Source organism: Protomyctophum bolini (genome assembly GCF_963924005.1).
Source record: "Protomyctophum bolini genome assembly, chromosome: 22".
Taxonomy (NCBI): Eukaryota; Metazoa; Chordata; class Actinopteri; order Myctophiformes; family Myctophidae; genus Protomyctophum; species Protomyctophum bolini.
The window spans coordinates 30,617,757-30,638,723 of record NC_137883.1 but is presented as its reverse complement, the minus strand read 5'-3'; the positions used below and the strand labels follow the sequence as shown (position 1 = coordinate 30,638,723).

The window sequence follows — 20,967 nt, the reverse complement described above, 5'->3', positions numbered from 1 at the left end:
TAACATAAGTCTCCTGAAACACACATTATAACATATATAACAGATAGGTCTCTGAAACACACTTTATATATAACAGATAGGTCTCTGAAACACACATTATAACTTTATAACAGATAGGTCTCTGAACAAACATGATAACATTATAACAGATAGGTCTCTGAAACACACATTATAACATTATAACAGATAGGTCTCTGAAACACACATTATAACATTATAACAGATAGGTCCTCTGAAACACACATTATAACATTATAACAGATAGGTCTCTGAACACACATTATAACATTATAACAGATAGGTCTCTGAAACACACATTATAACATTATAACAGATAGGTCTCTGAAACACACATTATACATTATAACAGATAGGTCTCTGAAACACACATTATAACATTATAACAGATAGGTCTCTGAAACACACATTATAACATTATAACAGATAGGTCTCTGAAACACACATTATAACATTATAACAGATAGGTCTCTGAAACACACATTATAACATTATAACAGATAGGTCTCTGAAACACACATTATAACATTATAACAGATAGGTCTCTGAAACACACATTATAACATTATAACAGATAGGTCTCTGAAACACACATTATAACATTATAACAGATAGGTCTCTGAAACACACATTATAACATTATAACAGATAGGTCTCTGAAACACACATTATAACATTATAACAGATAGGTCTCTGAAACACACATTATAACATTATAACAGATAGGTCTCTGAAACACACATTATAACATTATAACAGATAGGTCTCTGAAACACACATTATAACATTATAACAGATAGGTCTCTGAAACACACATTATAACATTATAACAGATAGGTCTCTGAAACACACATTATAACATTATAACAGATAGGTCTCTGAAACACACATTATAACATTATAACAGATAGGTCTCTGAAACACACATTATAACATATAACAGATAGGTCTCTGAAACACACATTATAACATTATAACAGATAGGTCTCTGAAACACACATTATAACATATAACAGATAGGTCTCTGAAACACACATTATAACATTATAACAGATAGGTCTCTGAAACACACATTATAACATTATAACAGATAGGTCTCTGAAACACACATTATAACATTATAACAGATAGGTCTCTGAAACACACATTATAACATTATAACAGATAGGTCTCTGAAACACACATTATAACATTATAACAGATAGGTCTCTGAAACACACATTATAACATTATAACAGATAGGTCTCTGAAACACACATTATAACATTAACAGATAGGTCTCTGAAACACACATTATAACATTATAACAGATAGGTCTCTGAAACACATTATAACATTATAACAGATAGGTCTCTGAAACACACATTATAACATTATAACAGATAGGTCTCTGAAACACACAATTATAACAGATAGGTCTCTGAAACACACATTATAACATTATAACAGATAGGTCTCTGAAACACACATTATAACATTATAACAGATAGGTCTCTGAAACACACATTATAACATTATAACAGATAGGTCTCTGAAACACACATTATAACATTATAACAGATAGGTCTCTGAAACACACATTATAACATTATAACAGATAGGTCTCTGAAACACACATTATAACATTATAACAGATAGGTCTCTGAAACACACATTATAACATTATAACAGATAGGTCTCTGAAACACACATTATAACATTATAACAGATAGGTCTCTGAAACACACATTATAACATTATAACAGATAGGTCTCTGAAACACACATTATAACATTATAACAGATAGGTCTCTGAAACACACATTATAACATTATAACAGATAGGTCTCTGAAACACACATTATAACATATACAGAGGTCTCTGAAACACACATTATAACATTATAACAGATAGGTCTCTGAAACACACATTATAACATTATAACAGATAGGTCTCTGAAACACACATTATAACATTATAACAGATAGGTCTCTGAAACACACATTATAACATTATAACAGATAGGTCTCTGAAACACACATTATAACATTATAACAGATAGGTCTCTGAAACACACATTATAACATTATAACAGATAGGTCTCTGAAACACACATTATAACATTATAACAGATAGGTCTCTGAAACACACATTATAACATTATAACAGATAGGTCTCTGAAACACACATTATAACATTATAACAGATAGGTCTCTGAAACACACATTATAACATTATAACAGATAGGTCTCTGAAACACACATTATAACATTATAACAGATAGGTCTCTGAAACACACATTATAACATTATAACAGATAGGTCTCTGAAACACACATTATAACATTATAACAGATAGGTCTCTGAAACACACATATAACATTATAACAGATAGGTCTCTGAAACACACATTATAACATTATAACAGATAGGTCTCTGAAACACACATTATAACATTATAACAGATAGATCTCTGAAACACACATTATAACATTATAACAGATATATCTCTGAAACACACATTATAACATTATAACAGATATATCTCTGAAACACACATTATAACATTATAACAGATATATCTCTGAAACACACATTATAACATTATAACAGATATATCTCTGAAACACACATTATAACATTATAACAGATATATCTCTGAAACACACATTATAACATTATAACAGATAGGTCTCTGAAACACACATTAGAACATTATAACAGATATAGTCTCTGAAACACACATTATAACATTATAACAGATATATCTCTGAAACACACATTATAACATTATAACAGATATATCTCTGAAACACACATTATAACATTATAACAGATATATCTCTGAAACACACATTATAACATTATAACAGATAGGTCTCTGAAACACACATTAGAACATTATAACAGATAGGTCTCTGAAACACACATTATAACATTATAACAGATAGGTCTCTGAAACACACATTATAACATTATAACAGATAGGTCTCTGAAACACACATTATAACATTATAACAGATAGGTCTCTGAAACACACATTATAACATTATAACAGATAAGTCTCTGAAACACACATTATAACATTATAACAGATAGGTCTCTGAAACACACATTATAACATTATAACAGATAGGTCTCTGAAACACACATTATAACATTATAACAGAAAGGTCTCTGAAACACACATTATAACATTATAACAGATAGGTCTCTGAAACACACATTATAACATTATAACAGATAGGTCTCTGAAACACACATTATAACATTATAACAGATAGGTCTCTGAAACACACATTATAACATTATAACAGATAGGTCTCTGAAACACACATTATAACATTATAACAGATAGGTCTCTGAAACACACATTATAACATTATAACAGATAGGTCTCTGAAACACACATTATAACATTATAACAGATAGGTCTCTGAAACACACATTATAACATTATAACAGATAGGTCTCTGAAACACACATTATAACATTATAACAGATAGGTCTCTGAAACACACATTATAACATTATAACAGATAGGTCTCTGAAACACACATTATAACATTATAACAGATAAGTCTCTGAAACACACATTATAACATTAAAACAGATAGGTCTCTGAAACACACATTATAACATTATAACAGATAGGTCTCTGAAACACACATTATAACAGATAGGTCTCTGAAACACACATTATAACATTATAACAGATAGGTCTCTGAAACACACATTATAACATTATAACAGATAGGTCTCTGAAACACACATTATAACATTATAACAGATAGGTCTCTGAAACACACATTATAACATTATAACAGATAGGTCTCTGAAACACACATTATAACAGATAGGTCTCTGAAACACACATTATAACATTATAACAGATAGGTCTCTGAAACACACATTATAACATTATAACAGATAGGTCTCTGAAACACACATTATAACATTATAACAGATAGGTCTCTGAAACACACATTATAACATTATAACAGATAGGTCTCTGAAACACACATTATAACATTATAACAGATAGGTCTCTGAAACACACATTATAACATTATAACAGATAGGTCTCTGAAACACACATTATAACATTATAGATAGGTCTCTGAAACACACATTATAACATTATAACAGATAGGTCTCTGAAACACACATTATAACATTATAACAGATATATCTCTGAAACACACATTATAACATTATAACAGATAGGTCTCTGAAACACACATTATAACAGATAGGTCTCTGAAACACACATTATAACATTATAACAGATAGGTCTCTGAAACACACATTATAACATTATAACAGATAGGTCTCTGAAACACACATTATAACATTATAACAGATAGGTCTCTGAAACACACATTATAACATTATAACAGATAGGTCTCTGAAACACACATTAGAACATTATAACAGATAGGTCTCTGAAACACACATTATAACATTATAACAGATAGGTCTCTGAAACACACATTATAACATTATAACAGATAGGTCTCTGAAACACACATTATAACATTATAACAGATAGGTCTCTGAAACACACATTATAACATTATAACAGATAAGTCTCTGAAACACACATTATAACATTATAACAGATAGGTCTCTGAAACACACATTATAACATTATAACAGATAGGTCTCTGAAACACACATTATAACAGATAGGTCTCTGAAACACACATTATAACATTATAACAGATAGGTCTCTGAAACACACATTATAACATTATAACAGATAGGTCTCTGAAACACACATTATAACATTATAACAGATAGGTCTCTGAAACACACATTATAACATTATAACAGATAGGTCTCTGAAACACACATTATAACATTATAACAGATAGGTCTCTGAAACACACATTATAACATTATAACAGATAGGTCTCTGAAACACACATTATAACATTATAACAGATAGGTCTCTGAAACACACATTATAACATTATAACAGATAGGTCTCTGAAACACACATTATAACATTATAACAGATAGGTCTCTGAAACACACATTATAACATTATAACAGATAGGTCTCTGAAACACACATTATAACATTATAACAGATAGGTCTCTGAAACACACATTATAACATTATAACAGATATATCTCTGAAACACACATTATAACATTATAACAGATATTTCTCTGAAACACACATTATAACATTATAACAGATATATCTCTGAAACACACATTATAACATTATAACAGATATATCTCTGAAACACACATTATAACATTATAACAGATATATCTCTGAAACACACATTATAACATTATAACAGATATATCTCTGAAACACACATTATAACATTATAACAGATATATCTCTGAAACACACATTATAACATTATAACAGATATATCTCTGAAACACACATTATAACATTATAACAGATATATCTCTGAAACACACATTATAACATTATAACAGATATATCTCTGAAACACACATTATAACAGATATGTCTCTGAAACACACATTATAACATTATAACAGATATGTCTCTGAAACACACATTATAACATTATAACAGATATGTCTCTGAAACACACATTATAACAGATAGGTCTCTGAAACACACATTATAACATTATAACAGAAAGGTCTCTGAAACACACATTATAACATTATAACAGATAGGTCTCTGAAACACACATTATAACATTATAACAGATAGGTCTCTGAAACACACATTATAACATTATAACAGATAGGTCTCTGAAACACACATTATAACATTATAACAGATAGGTCTCTGAAACACACATTATAACATTATAACAGATAGGTCTCTGAAACACACATTATAACATTATAACAGATAGGTCTCTGAAACACACATTATAACATTATAACAGATAGGTCTCTGAAACACACATTATAACATTATAACAGATATATCTCTGAAACACACATTATAACATTATAACAGATAGGTCTCTGAAACACACATTATAACATTATAACAGATATGTCTCTGAAACACACATTATAACATTATAACAGATAGGTCTCTGAAACACACATTATAACATTATAACAGATATATATCTGAAACACACATTATAACATTATAACAGATAGGTCTCTGAAACACACATTATAACATTATAACAGATAGGTCTCTGAAACACGAATTATAACATTATAACAGATATATCTCTGAAACACACATTATAACATTATAACAGATATATCTCTGAAACACACATTATAACATTATAACAGATATATCTCTGAAACACACATAACATTATAACAGATATATCTCTGAAACACACATTATAACATTATAACAGATATATCTCTGAAACACACAGTGACTTAAATGTCAGTCCAACATTGTAAATAGAATAAAAAATAAAACCCACATTAACACCCTATCAATTACAATTTACAATTTAGTCATTTAGCAGACGCTCTTAATCCAGAGCGATTTACATTAAGCAAGAACAAAAAAGCATCACATAAAAACATTTATCATGAACCATGCGTCAGCTAAGAAAGTAACAGTGGAATATCTATACAATGAAACTGTACATATAAACTATACATCTATACTATACTATGCTATACATTATGTGCTATGACTACATACAATGCAATTATTGTGCCGTCTACATAACATTTTATAAGTCTGTGTCAAGCGATTAGTACCCCCACAGGCTGGGAGCGTCTGTCGCTCCACAGGCTGGGAGCGTCTGTTGCTCCACAGGCTGGGAGCGTCTGTTGCTCCACAGGCTGGGAGCGTCTGTCGCTCCACAGGCTGGGAGCGTCTGTTGCTCCACAGGCTGGGAGCGTCTGTCGCTCCACAGGCTGGGAGCGTCTGTTGCTCCACAGGCTGGGAGCGTCTGTCGCTCCACAGGCTGGGAGCGTCTGTTGCTCCACAGGCTGGGAGCGTCTGTCGCTCCACAGGCTGGGAGCGTCTGTCGCACAACATTCGATGTTATTTTCCGGTTGGGACCTCAGCGAAAATGTCTCAAGTGTTTAAATAAGTTCAGTCCGATAACTCACGGATAGATGGAACAAATATCATTATAGAATGAATATGTGTGCATATGACATTGTATCTGTATTTGTATGTGTGCATATGGCATTGTATCTTAATATGTGTGCATATGACATTGTATCTTATGTAATATGTGTGCATATGACATTGTATCTGTATCTGTATGTGTGCATATGACATTGTATCTTAATATGTGTGCATATGACATTGTATCTTATGTAATATGTGTGCATATGACATTGTGTCTTATGTAATATGTGTGCATATGACATTGTATCTTATGTAATATGTGTGCATATGACATTGTATCTTAATATGTGTGCATATGACATTGTATCTTATGTAATATGTGTGCATATGACAATGTATCTTATGTAATATGTGTGCATATGACATTGTATCTTAATATGTGTGCATATGACATTGTATCTTATGTAATATGTGTGCATATGACATTGTATCTTATGTAATATGTGTGCATATGACATTGTATCTTATAGAATATGTGTGCATATGACATTGTATCTTATAGAATATGTGTGCATATGACATTGTATCTTAATATGTGTGCATATGACATTGTATCTTATGTAATATGTGTGCATATGACATTGTATCTTATGTAATATGTGTGCATATGACATTGTATCTTATGTAATATGTGTGCATATGACATTGTATCTTATATATTATATAATATGTGTGCATATGACATTGTATCTTATATATTATATAATATGTGTGCATATGACATTGTATCTTATGTAATATGTGTGCATATGACATTGTATCTTATAGAATATGTGTGCATATGACATTGTATCTTAATATGTGTGCATATGACATTGTATCTTATGTAATATGTGTGCATATGACATTGTATCTTATGTAATATGTGTGCATATGACATTGTATCTTATGTAATATGTGTGCATATGACATTGTATCTTATGTAATATGTGTGCATATGACATTGTATCTTATGTAATATGTGTGCATATGACATTGTATCTTATGTAATATGTGTGCATATGACATTGTATCTTATATATTATATAATATGTGTGCATATGACATTGTATCTTATATATTATATAATATGTGTGCATATGACATTGTATCTTATGTAATATGTGTGCATATGACATTGTATCTTATATATTATATAATATGTGTGCATATGACATTGTATCTTATAGAATATGTGTGCATATGACATTGTATCTTAATATGTGTGCATATGACATTGTATCTTATGTAATATGTGTGCATATGACATTGTATCTTATGTAATATGTGTGCATATGACATTGTATCTTATGTAATATGTGTGCATATGACATTGTATCTTATGTAATATGTGTGCATATGACATTGTATCTTGGCGTTGGGCTCTGCTACACTTTTCTCCCTGATTCATGGGAAGACATGTAACAGTACTGACCTGTACTGACCTGTACTGACCAGTAACCCAGTATACTGACCTCTCCATGTCTCGATCTTATGTTGTTCCAACTCATATATCTGAACCTGAACACCCACACACCCACACACACGCACACACCCACACACCCACACACACACACACACACACACGAACACACACACGCGCACACACACACACACACACACACACACACACGCACGCACGCCACACACACAAAGGAGATGCATACAAGGACACAATTATTATAGGTGCAGTAATTAGGTTACATTCACAAAAAAATGTTGTAACCAGTCTAATTAACCCTCTAATTAACCTCTAATGTAACCTCTAATGAACCAGTCTGTGTTGAACCCTCTAATGAACCTCTAATGAACCCTCTAATTAACCTCTAATGAACCCTCTAATGAACCCTCTAATGAACCAGTCTGTGTTGAACCCGGGGTTCGAACAGCCGACCCCCAGGGACCATTGGACGACCCGCTCTACCCCCTGAGCCACAGCCGCCATAAAATTGTGTAAAAGGCAGAGGGCGCTAAAATGAACTACTTTGACCTTTTTCATTTTTTTACCACGTTGAAAAACATTTTTGAAGAACACCCACGCACGCACGCACGCACGCACGCACGCACGCACACACGCACGCACGCACGCACACACGCACCCTCCTCTTCACTCACCAGAGGAGATCTGTAGTAACGATGCAGGATATTGATGAAGTCTGTGATGGTCAACATACCTGGACACACACACACACACACACACACACAAACACACACACACATTAGATTTCCCATGCAGAACACAGAAGCTGTGAGCTCCATTTGACTGACATGACTGCATGCTGCCTATAGAAGAGGGTGTGTGTGTGTGTGTGTGTGTGCGTGTGTGTGTGTGTGCATGTGTGTGTGTGCATGTGTAACATGACTCTGTTGGCCTCATAGCTGACCTGCTCTTCTCTAAAGGTTAGTGCACACACACACACACACACACACACACACACACACACACACACACACACACACACACACACACACACACACACACACACACACACACACACACACACACACACGCAGTGTCACATACTTCTGTCGTTCCAATTTCACGCATGCGCACACCACTCGTGCTCATTTGACGTACATCACAAACACACAGACATTGCGAGCTGGTTGTAGAAGTGGTTGCACCACTTAAAAATAGCAGATCTACAAGCTCGTAGCGCGGCACTCGGTGAATAATACGTACAAAGTATACATACCTCAAAAATTGTACTTACGTTACCTGTAATTATCATATTACCTAAAGAGGCGGGAAATCTATATACACACACAAAGACAGCCGATCTACAAGCTCACCTACAAAGACCTGCAGCTTGCTGTCCCAGAGGGGCGCGGCCCTCACCCCATTGGCCACCAGGGCGAAGAACGCCTTCTTCACCTGGAGACACACAGTCACAGCCAATCAGAGGACAGCAGAGACACACAGTCACAGCCAATCAGAGGACAGCAGAGACACACGGCGGGCCAATCGGAAAACGGCTCGACAACAGTTCAAGGGTTGTGCTTTATTGCTCCAGATACATAAGAGTAATTTAATGTCACATCAAACAAATGGATAGAATATATAGAAACGAGTAAAAACTAGGAAAAGGGCAGGTCAGGTTGTGGCCTCCTGGTGGCGCTATAACAGGACAGGTCTCCACTAGGGGCCAGGTCAGGTTGTGGCCTCCTGGTGGCGCTATAATAGGACAGGTCTCCACCAGGGGCCAGGTCAGGTTGTGGCCTCCTGGTGGCGTTATAACAGGACAGGTCTCCACTAGGGGCCAGGTCAGGTTGTGGCCTCCTGGTGGCGCTATAATAGGACAGGTCTCCACCAGGGGCCAGGTCAGGTTGTGGCCTCCTGGTGGCGCTATAACAGGACAGGTCTCCACTAGGGGCCAGGTCAGGTTGTGGCCTCCTGGTGGCACTATAATAGGACAGGTCTCCACCAGGGGCCAGGGCAGGTTGTGGCCTCCTGGTGGCGCTATAATAGGACAGGTCTCCACCAGGGGCCAGGTCAGGTTGTGGCCTCCTGGTGGCGCTATAATAGGACAGGTCTCCACCAGGGGCCAGGGCAGGTTGTGGCCTCCTGGTGGCGCTATAACAGGACAGGTCTCCACCAGGGGCCAGGTCAGGTTGTGGCCTCCTGGTGGCGCTATAACAGGACAGGTCTCCACCAGGGCAGGTTGTGGCCTCCTGGTGGCGCTATAACAGGACAGGTCTCCACCAGGGCAGGTTGTGGCCTCCTGGTGGCGCTATAACAGGACAGGTCTCCACCAGGGGCCAGGGCAGGTTGTGGCCTCCTGGTGGCGCTATAACAGGACAGGTCTCCACCAGGGGCCAGGGCAGGTTGTGGCCTCCTGGTGGCGCTATAACAGGACAGGTCTCCACCAGGGCAGGTTGTGGCCTCCTGGTGGCGCTATAATAGGCTAATGTGAAAAGGGTGGGATATATTCCTCAGCCTGTAGTAGGAAAGTCTGTGAAAGATTTCACGTAAATTGCACGCTGCATCAGGATGGAATATGAAATATGGGACATATCCGTCTTGATAACATGACTATAGAGATAGTGTGTAACGATTCGCGAGATGTTTGGACAGAATTTGGAGGAGGTGTACTATCATTTTTTTCTTTTTTTTTTAAGTCGGCCTCCTGGTGGCGCTACAATTTGGCATCGATCGGGTTAACGGTGCCGGAGATTAGCTGGTAACGGACGGACGGACGAACGGACACAAGCACACATACATACACACACGCACACACACACACACACACACACACACACACACACACACACACACGGACGGCGTGCAAAACATACTCTCTCCCCATGCCTTTGGCCTGGTGGAGACAATAAGCAGCATAATTATGTACATGCACCCCTACTTGTCTAGGTGTGCGTGCGTGCGTGCGTGCGTGTGTGAACGTGCGTGCGTGCATGTGTACGTGCATGTGTGCGTGCGTACGTGCGTGCGTGCGTACGTGCGTGCGTGTACCTCCAGTGTGGTGTCGAAGATGACCAGCTTGGAGGAGGTGGGCACAGCATCGTAGCAGCAGTGATTCTTAAAGAAGTTCATGTACACAAAGTTATCAGGATCCAGCTGGTCTGCGGAGTGCACGCACACACACACACACAGAGACACACACACGCACGCAGGCACGCACGCACGCACACACACACACAGAGACACACACACGCACACACACACACACACACACACACACAGAGACGGACGCGCACACACACACACACACACACACATACAGAGACACACACACGCACGCACGCACGCACGCACGGACGCGCACACACACACACACACACACACACACACACATACAGAGGCACGCACGCACACACACACACACACACACACACACACACACAGAGGCACTGTACTGTACTGTACTGTACTGTACTGTACTGTACTGTACTGTACTGTACTGTACTGTACTGTACTGTACTGTACTGTACTGGCATACATAAATAACATGAAATACCGTTTCCCCTCAGTTATTGGCAGTGCAGCATAAAACATAGAGCCTGTTTAAAAAAACATTTAAAAAGAGCCCCAGTATGTATGATGACGTGCAATTCATAAGGAAAGTTACCAACACCACACAGCCTATGGATAAATAAAGTTACCAACACCACACAGCCTATGGATAAATACAGTTACCAACACCACACAGCCTATGGATAAATAAAGTTACCAACACCACACAGCCTATGGATAAATAAAGTTACCAACACCACACAGCCTATGGATAAATACAGTTACCAACAACACACAGCCTATAGATAAATAAAGTTACCAACACCACACAGCCTATGGATAAATAAAGTTACCAACACCACACAGCCTATGGATAAATAAAGTTACCAACACCACACAGCCTATGGATAAATAAAGTTACCAACACCACACAGCCTATGGATAAATAAAGTTACCAACACCACACAGCCTATGGATAAATAAAGTTAAAGTTACCAACACCACACAGCCTATGGATAAATAAAGTTAAAGTTACCAACACCACACAGCCTATAGATAAATAAAGTTACCAACACCACACAGCCTATGGATAAATAAAGTTACCAACACCACACAGCCTATGGATAAATAAAGTTACCAACACCACACAGCCTATGGATAAATAAAGTTAAAGTTACCAACACCACACAGCCTATAGGTAGAACACAGCCATCATGGGGGCAGCGGTGGTCGAACGGTTTGCGGAGCGGTCTCGATATCGGAAGGTCGCTAGTTCGTATCCCCGGACCGGCACGTTAAAAATTACCACCGCTGAAGTGTCCTTTGAGCAAGGCATTGAACGCATGAAATGTTCTATATGAGCAGGGCCTGGCTGTAAACAAGTTCTTGAGCTTAGTCCAGTTACCCTGGGTAAACATTGTACCTTTCCTTTCCTTAGTCCAATTACCCTGGGTAAACATGGTACCTTTCCTTTCCTTATAGCACCAAGGAATGCCTCTTCTAGACTCTGTGGTCACCTCTGACCTGTGCTGGTCACCTCTGACCTGCCCTGTCCTAATCAACAACATCTGGTGCGTTGTCAACTTGTCGCTCTGTCTTCTGAAAAGCACGGACGGCGGTGGCTCAGGGGTACAGAGCGGCTGGATGGTAACCGCAAGGTTGCCAGTTCGAACCCTGTGGGCTCCTCCCCCGGAGTTAGTGTCCAAGTGTCCTTGAGCAAGACTCTGAACCCCTGATTGCTCCTGATGTGCAGGTTGGTGGCCTTGCATGGTTTCCGCCGCCATCGGTGTGTGAATGTGTGTGTGTGAACGGGTGAATGTAATGCACAATCTATGTAAAGCGCCTTGGATAAAGGCGCTATATAAATGCACCATTTACCATTTACGGACGTGCATACATAGACATCAAAGGGGGCTTCAGCCCCTGCCCTTTTACCCGTCTGTAAAACAACTGCCCTCTCCAGACCACGAAAATTGGTAAATCGCTCTGGATTAAGAGCGTCTGCTAAATGCCTAAATTGTAAATTTCGTAAAGAGTGCACACACACACACACACACACTGTACTCTTACCTGTACTCTTCATCACGAGGCCTTCCTCGTCATCCTCAAACTGAGGAATCTGGGGAAGATGACAGCGATTACACTACTGAGGACAAGGACTAGGGGGACTCCCAGAATAATCACATTTGAACTGTGGGCACGGGAGGTCAGATCAACATTATGTGATAATAAATGCTTAAACATGTAGCTATAGGTGTAATGTTAGAGAGAGAACACAGAAGACATGTAAATATGAAATAAATGCTTAAACATGTAGCTAGGTGTAATGTTAGAGACCACAGAAGACATGTAAATATGAAATAAATGCTTAAACATGTAGCTATAGGTGTAATGTTAGAGACCACAGAAGACATGTAAATATGAAATAAATGCTTAAACATGTAGCTATAGGTGTAATGTTTGGGACCACAGAAGACATGTAAATATGAAATAAATGCTTAAACATGTAGCTAGGTGTAATGTTAGAGACCACAGAAGACATGTAAATATGAAATAAATGCTTAAACATGAACTCCACCACCTCTCCCCCTCTCAAACTGTCTGCTATAAAGCAGCTAACTCCACCACCTCTCCCCCTCTCAAACTGTCTGCCATAAAGCAGCTAACTCCACCACCTCTCCCCCTCTCAAACTGTCTGCCATAAAGCAGCTAACTCCACCACCTATATATATATATAAAGTTACAACAACACCAACTTTGATGAGGCTGTATTTAATAAAAAATATATATAAGGTTTTCTTAATATCCTGAAAAATATATATTTTTCATTTTCCTGGAAAAAAAATTGACATTTTGGAGTTATGAGGTTTCCTCCCCCCGACAGACAGACAGACAGACAGACAGACAGACAGGCAGGCAGACACACAGACAGACAGACAGACAGACAGACAGACAGACAAAGCCTTACCTCGGGTAGACCCTCCATGTGGGCGGGGTGGGGGTCCAACGGATCACGACAATAAACCGGAGAAGAACGAAGGGTCCCAAAAGGTCACGGAAACGGTCGAAACACCTCCGAAAGAAATCAGAGCCATGATAATAAATAACGGGTCACCGGAACGCTCACAACACCTCCCGGAGAACCGAGCCCGAAACAGACCGACTGACTGACAGAGACTTACACAAACACGCACGCACGCACGCACGCACCCACACACGCACGCACGCACGCACGCACGCACGCACGCACCCACCCACCCACGCACCCACACACTCACGCACCCACCCACCCACGCACGCACGCACGCACGCGGGGGAGATGCATATGAGTGAGAAGTAGAGAGAGCATGGGGAGAGAGAAGGGGGGGAGGGAGGGGGGGGGGGGGGGGAAGCAGGTGGCGGTGTTGCCAAGTCTGTGTATTTCTAAGCAGTGGAGGACATACTTATCTTTGGTCCGACATCGTCCATGATTCTGAACCCATTTAGACCCGAGGTTGATTCTAAAAAGAAATGCGTGTCTTAAAGGCATGTCTTAATATATATATATTATGTTAATGACGTTTAGAAGATTTGGAACACTCTATGTGTAGCGGACCCAGCTGGCCAATTAGGTTGAAGACTGACTGATGATTTTGACTGATACTTTATTTCAAAATTCACCGTAGAAACTGAGAAAAGATAAATATACATAACATAAGTAAATCAATAAATCCATAAACAAACACAGTACAGGTTGAGACATATGCATATACAGTAGACCTAAACCAACAGCATACATGTTCACATGAACCAATAATTAAAGTTAATCACGGTTTACTTTTTACTGTGAAACATAACTCAAAACCCCTTTGTATCAACCATGACAAACCCCACAACAATAAGCCAATCAAATTCATAAGCAGTGAAAATACAAGATATGACAAATAAAAGTATTAACCTTGTTCCCCTTCCAGCTAGGCGCTAATAAAGTGGCATGTGCAGTTTGTTCCAGGGCTCTTTGGCCATCCGTCCTTAGTTCCTTCCTTGACAAACTTCTCCATGTGTTGCCATTCCTTCTCATGGCAGTATCTGTTCCTCAATCCTCTTACCACTGAGGTTGGCAGGTGGCATTTATGATCAAGTGCTGCTATCTGCAGCCCCATCCTGGGCGTTGTCCTCACAGTCACAGGTGAACTTGATCATTTCAATTAAACTGATTTGGCCCTGTGGGCAGGAAACCTTTACAATGAAAGCCCTGGAGAACTGACTTGGGGCAGGAAACACGTCAAAATAAAAGCTCAAAGAAAACACAAATTAATCATGGAAACAGCCCTGTGGGTCCGTTACACTCCCACCAAAATCATTAGTGATTTAAAACCAGGTTGCATAAATCAAAACATGATTTTACATCAAATTACGTGACCCCATACTCATTTAGAATTTTAAAAATAATCGGCAGGAATGGGGCATGCAGTCTTTCTCCCACCATGAGTACTCCATCTCCAATCAGAGCATGCTCAGCATTGACTTCCAGGAGCCTAGTGTCCTGGGCCTTGAACCTTCTAGCCATGGCTGGTTGTCTTCGCACTCCTCTAGGTTGCCGTTCCCCCTTGACTGCTGCCGGGGAGTCTTCATTGGTAGCCCCCTTGTAGGCCATCGCAGCCACTGCATTAGGCTCGGCCTCTCCGGCCTGCAGAGTACCAACTCCCACCGAATCCCCTGGTGCCTTGGGATGTGAGGCCAGGGCATCTGAACCCTGCTGGGCTGGGTCTTTGGGCTTCACCGCTGCTGCTCCCTCCGTCACCTCCAGCTGCTTCTTGATGTTCGTTTCTTCCTCACCAGCCGGCGCACCCAGGCCTGGCTGCTTTTGTTGAATCTCTTCATGTTGCTTCTTCATGGCAGTCAGGAGTTTCTCCTGCTGCTCCCGCTTCTCTATGGCCGCCCTCTGTAGTAGCTCCTGCTCCTGCTCAGCAGCCAGGAGCCTCTGCTGCTCTCGCTTCTCTGCGGCAGCCCTCTGTAGTTGCTCCTGCTCCTGCTCAGCCAGGAGCCTCTGCTGCTCTCGCTTCTCTGCGGCAGCCCTCTGTAGTTGCTCCTGCTCAGCCAGGAGCCTCTGCTGCTCTCGCTTCTCTGCGGCAGCCCTCTGTAGTTGCTCCTGCTCAGCCAGGAGCCTCTGCTGCTCTCGCTTCTCTGCGGCAGCCCTCTGTAGTTGCTCCTGCTCCTGCTCAGCCAGGAGCCTCTGCTGCTCTCGCTTCTCTGCGGCAGCCCTCTGTTGTCGCTGCTCCAGTTCTTCCTTCTTTTTCTGCTCTTCCACTCCTCTTGTTGCCTTTAGCTGCTCCATCCGTTCCTCTCGTTCATCTTCAATCTGTTCTGTGCAACTCCTCCCCTGCCTCTTCCTGGCAAGCTCTACTGCTGCTGCCACAGATGCAGAGTGATAGCTACTCTTGGTATCAACGTGTGATGGAGTACGTTTAAAAATAGAGTGAAAAGGATCATGGACAAGCAGTCCATAAAAACAATCCTGCATTCCCGTTCCAAATTCATTATCAACAATTCTATCAAAAATAACTTCAAAAATGCCCTTCGATATAAATTTACATCGATCTATTATTCTTCTCACATCATCATCTGGGGTGCCATGTTTAAAGATGTCAGAGTAGAGTTTAGCAATATCCTTGCACTTAACTAAAGTGTCAAGGACAAGTCCTGGGTCGCTCTCAGCAATGTTGGCCTTTAACTGTGTCTTTGTGATCCATGCAATAACCTTCCATTGATCATACATAGATAGAAGCCTCTTTACCTTCTTCTCAACCATTTCTAGATCTGCATTGTCATCTGACTCATTCACCATCATGCTAATGTCTGCCATTTTGGATTAGATTTCAAATAAAATGTAGGTTTTGTGGGTGTGACTGAAAATAAAGACCTTGAATATAATAACCATAAATAAATGAAACACAAAAAAGATCTGGACCTTAAATCACTGTATTACAATCTCACTGTAAAACACAATAGTCTTTGCATGTAAACCATTAACTGAAATTAAATTCAAAAACCCTTGTAGGCCTATGCCATATGTCCATATATGTTCAGTTTCCGTATGATCCGTAGTCTTTGTTTCCTGACCGTATAATGTTCTACCATGCAGTTGTAGCGTTTGTGTTAATGTAACCGTTCACCAGATTCATTCGACTGTCCGATGCGTTGCAGGCCTGATGGCATAGTTTGAACTCCAGTGTAGATGAGTGGTGAAGAGTTGCAGTCCTTGGGTGAAGTTTCTACTGTAGCGGACCCAGCTGGCCAATTAGGTTGAAGACTGACTGATGATTTTGACTGATACTTTATTTCAAAATTCACCGTAGAAACTGAGAAAAGATAAATATACATAACATAAGTAAATCAATAAATCCATAAACAAACACAGTACAGGTTGAGACATATGCATATACAGTAGACCTAAACCAACAGCATACATGTTCACATGAACCAATAATTAAAGTTAATCACGGTTTACTTTTTACTGTGAAACATAACTCAAAACCCCTTTGTATCAACCATGACAAACCCCACAACAATAAGCCAATCAAATTCATAAGCAGTGAAAATACAAGATATGACAAATAAAAGTATTAACCTTGTTCCCCTTCCAGCTAGGCGCTAATAAAGTGGCATGTGCAGTTTGTTCCAGGGCTCTTTGGCCATCCGTCCTTAGTTCCTTCCTTGACAAACTTCTCCATGTGTTGCCATTCCTTCTCATGGCAGTATCTGTTCCTCAATCCTCTTACCACTGAGGTTGGCAGGTGGCATTTATGATCAAGTGCTGCTATCTGCAGCCCCATCCTGGGCGTTGTCCTCACAGTCACAGGTGAACTTGATCATTTCAATTAAACTGATTTGGCCCTGTGGGCAGGAAACCTTTACAATGAAAGCCCTGGAGAACTGACTTGGGGCAGGAAACACGTCAAAATAAAAGCTCAAAGAAAACACAAATTAATCATGGAAACAGCCCTGTGGGTCCGTTACACTATGTGTGTAATATGTGGTTTTACATATTTTACATTTTAGCAGTGAGAACAGTGTCTCTCATGTCATCGACAGGCTCACTTCCTTCCTGGACTACAATTCCCACAGTGCTTTGGTGCACTGCTCCTCCTCGTGGATAGGGGGAGGGGCTGTCTTACTGAGACAACATGTAGTCCAGGAAGTAAGCGAGCCCAGTGTCCATGACATCAGAGACACTGATTCTACATTTTTCACCATTGTTTCACCCAGTGCCAACAATCTAATGTAATCCTGGGCGCTAAACTTCCTCTGCCAACCTGGGGAGAGCAACGAACTGACCTCATGCTTCCTTCTATGCATGAGGAGTCCAAGCTGCTTCTTATCACCTGACAGGTGGAGGAGTTTCCCCCAGCCGGACGTAGCGCGTGGAAGGAACACGTTATGCCGACCAGTTCCTTTCCCCTCCATCAGGCGCCCCGGCTGGCCAGGGGGAGGCAGTATAGAGACCAGTTCCTTTCCTATTGTTAGATAGGAGAGGGTGGAGGTAGTTAACAGCAAACGACTCCGACCTGCTTGTTTCTCTCGCGAAGTCTGGCAACGCTGATTAGTGCGTGTGTGTGTGTGTGTGTGTGTGTGTGTGTGTGTGTGCGTGCGTGTGCGTGTGTAACCCAGAGAGAGGAGGGACTGGTCTAAATGTGGAGAGGGTGAGAGAACTGTGGTATTTAGAGAGAGAGAGAGAGAGAGAGTGAGTTACAGTGTGAGAGAGAGAGAGAGACAGAGACACAGAGAGAGAGAGAGAGAGAGAGAGAGAGATAGATAGATAGAACAAAATAAATGGCAACTAAAAAATACGGGGAAGCAGCTTTTTGCTTCTACGGGCCGTCGGCATGGAACAAGCTCCCACTGTACCTTCGTCAGGCAGCCTCTGTAGACATTTTTAAAGCTCAGCTCAAGACCCACTTCTACAACATTGCTTTTAATTAATTTTATTTTTATTTTTTTGTTATTCATGTCCTCACTGTATTGCATTACTGCTTGTTCTTAATGTTGTTGCCTTGCTTTTCTTTTATTTGAGCTGAATTTCATGTCATGAAAGGTGCTATACAAATAAAGTTTAATTATTATTATTATTATTATAAAGTCAATGAGGGTCCAATCAGGGCTCAGGGCTCGAGGGAGGCCATTGGGATCTGTCTGCTCTGTTATAACATTATGGGTAACTCGTTCAAGTGGTACATTATATTATTATATATTCATTTGGAAACATATTTTTTATTCAAATCAATAATAGTCTTCAGTTAATTTGGGATTATTTTAAAAGTAGGCTAACTACAGTTCAATGGGCTTCTATGGGCTGGTGTGCAGGCAGTGGTGGAAAGTAACTAAGTACTTTTACTTAAGTAAAGTACTTTTGTACTTTTTTTTTTCTTTTTCTTTTTTATCCCACGATTTTGTAACCCATTTTTCACCCCTGTGTCAATCATCTACTGTGATCCTGGGCTCTACACACCCTCCACCAACCTAGTCCCCATATATGAGGGACAAGGGGAGAGCAACGGACTTGAACTCATGCTTCCTTCATGACTGAGTGTCCAAGTTGCTCCTTGACACCTGACAGGGGGGAGTTTCCCTGGTTGGACGTAGCGCGTGGAAGGAACACGTTATTCCAACCAGTTCCTTTCCCCTCCATCAGGCGCCCCGGCTGGCCAGGGGGAGGCAGTTTAGTGACCAGGATTACTGCATGTTTTTTGTGAGGGTACCTACCCTATAGGGACACGGAGAGAACATGTGAGGGTATGGGTATAAATGCAATAATTTATTAACAAGAAAATAATGATTTACAGATATATGGCATCATGCATAAATTACAATCAACATGAAACATTACTTTTATTACAATTTATTTTGACTATGGCGTCTTCTCTCGTGTATCATCAGATGTCCGGCTCCATGCTCGCCTCTCCTTGGAGGCCAGTTGGGTCAAAATACAGTACACCACATTGTGACAGATGTAGTGAGTCTACAGTCCACCTGCCTGCTGGCAATATAGCCTGGTTGTGATATGTAGATGTGATTGATATTTTTTGTTTGTTTTTTTAAGTCATTCTATAACACAAAGTAATTGCATTTATTTTATGTATTACTGTTATTACTAATTTTATGTATAACTATATTACTAATTGTATTTATTTGATGTATTAATATGTTATTACTAATTTTACTTCATGCATTACAAATTGTATTTGTTTTATGTATTACTGTTATTACTAATTTTATTTTTTATGCATTTATTTATTTTATGTATTACTGTTATTACTAATTTTATGCATTACTATATTGATATTTTAATTTATTTCATGTATTGTCTATATTACTAATTATATTTATTTTATCCATTACTAATTTTATTTTATGTATTACTAATTTTAATTTACTTTTAATTTACTTTTATTTTACTATAATCAATTT

General features: G+C 39.5%; 1 protein-coding gene across 2 annotated transcripts in view; it reads right to left on the bottom strand.

Annotated features, from left to right (window-relative positions):
- Nucleotides 1-14,689, bottom strand: part of prkag3b (protein kinase, AMP-activated, gamma 3b non-catalytic subunit) — a 29,021-nt gene extending 14,332 nt beyond the window's left edge. For both annotated transcript variants that reach the window (XR_013963395.1, XM_080755253.1), the window contains exons 1-6: nt 14,489-14,689; nt 13,591-13,639; nt 11,521-11,630; nt 9,843-9,924; nt 9,165-9,223; nt 8,525-8,570 (exon numbers count right to left, since the gene is read on the bottom strand). Coding sequence is in view for 1 of the 2 variants with exons in the window: in XM_080755253.1 (XP_080611379.1) it covers nt 8,525-8,570; nt 9,165-9,223; nt 9,843-9,924; nt 11,521-11,630; nt 13,591-13,639; nt 14,489-14,506 (364 nt within the window). In the remaining variant the exon portion in view is untranslated. The remainder of the gene's footprint in view (nt 1-8,524; nt 8,571-9,164; nt 9,224-9,842; nt 9,925-11,520; nt 11,631-13,590; nt 13,640-14,488) is intronic.
- Between the last annotated feature and the right edge of the window lie 6,278 nt (nt 14,690-20,967).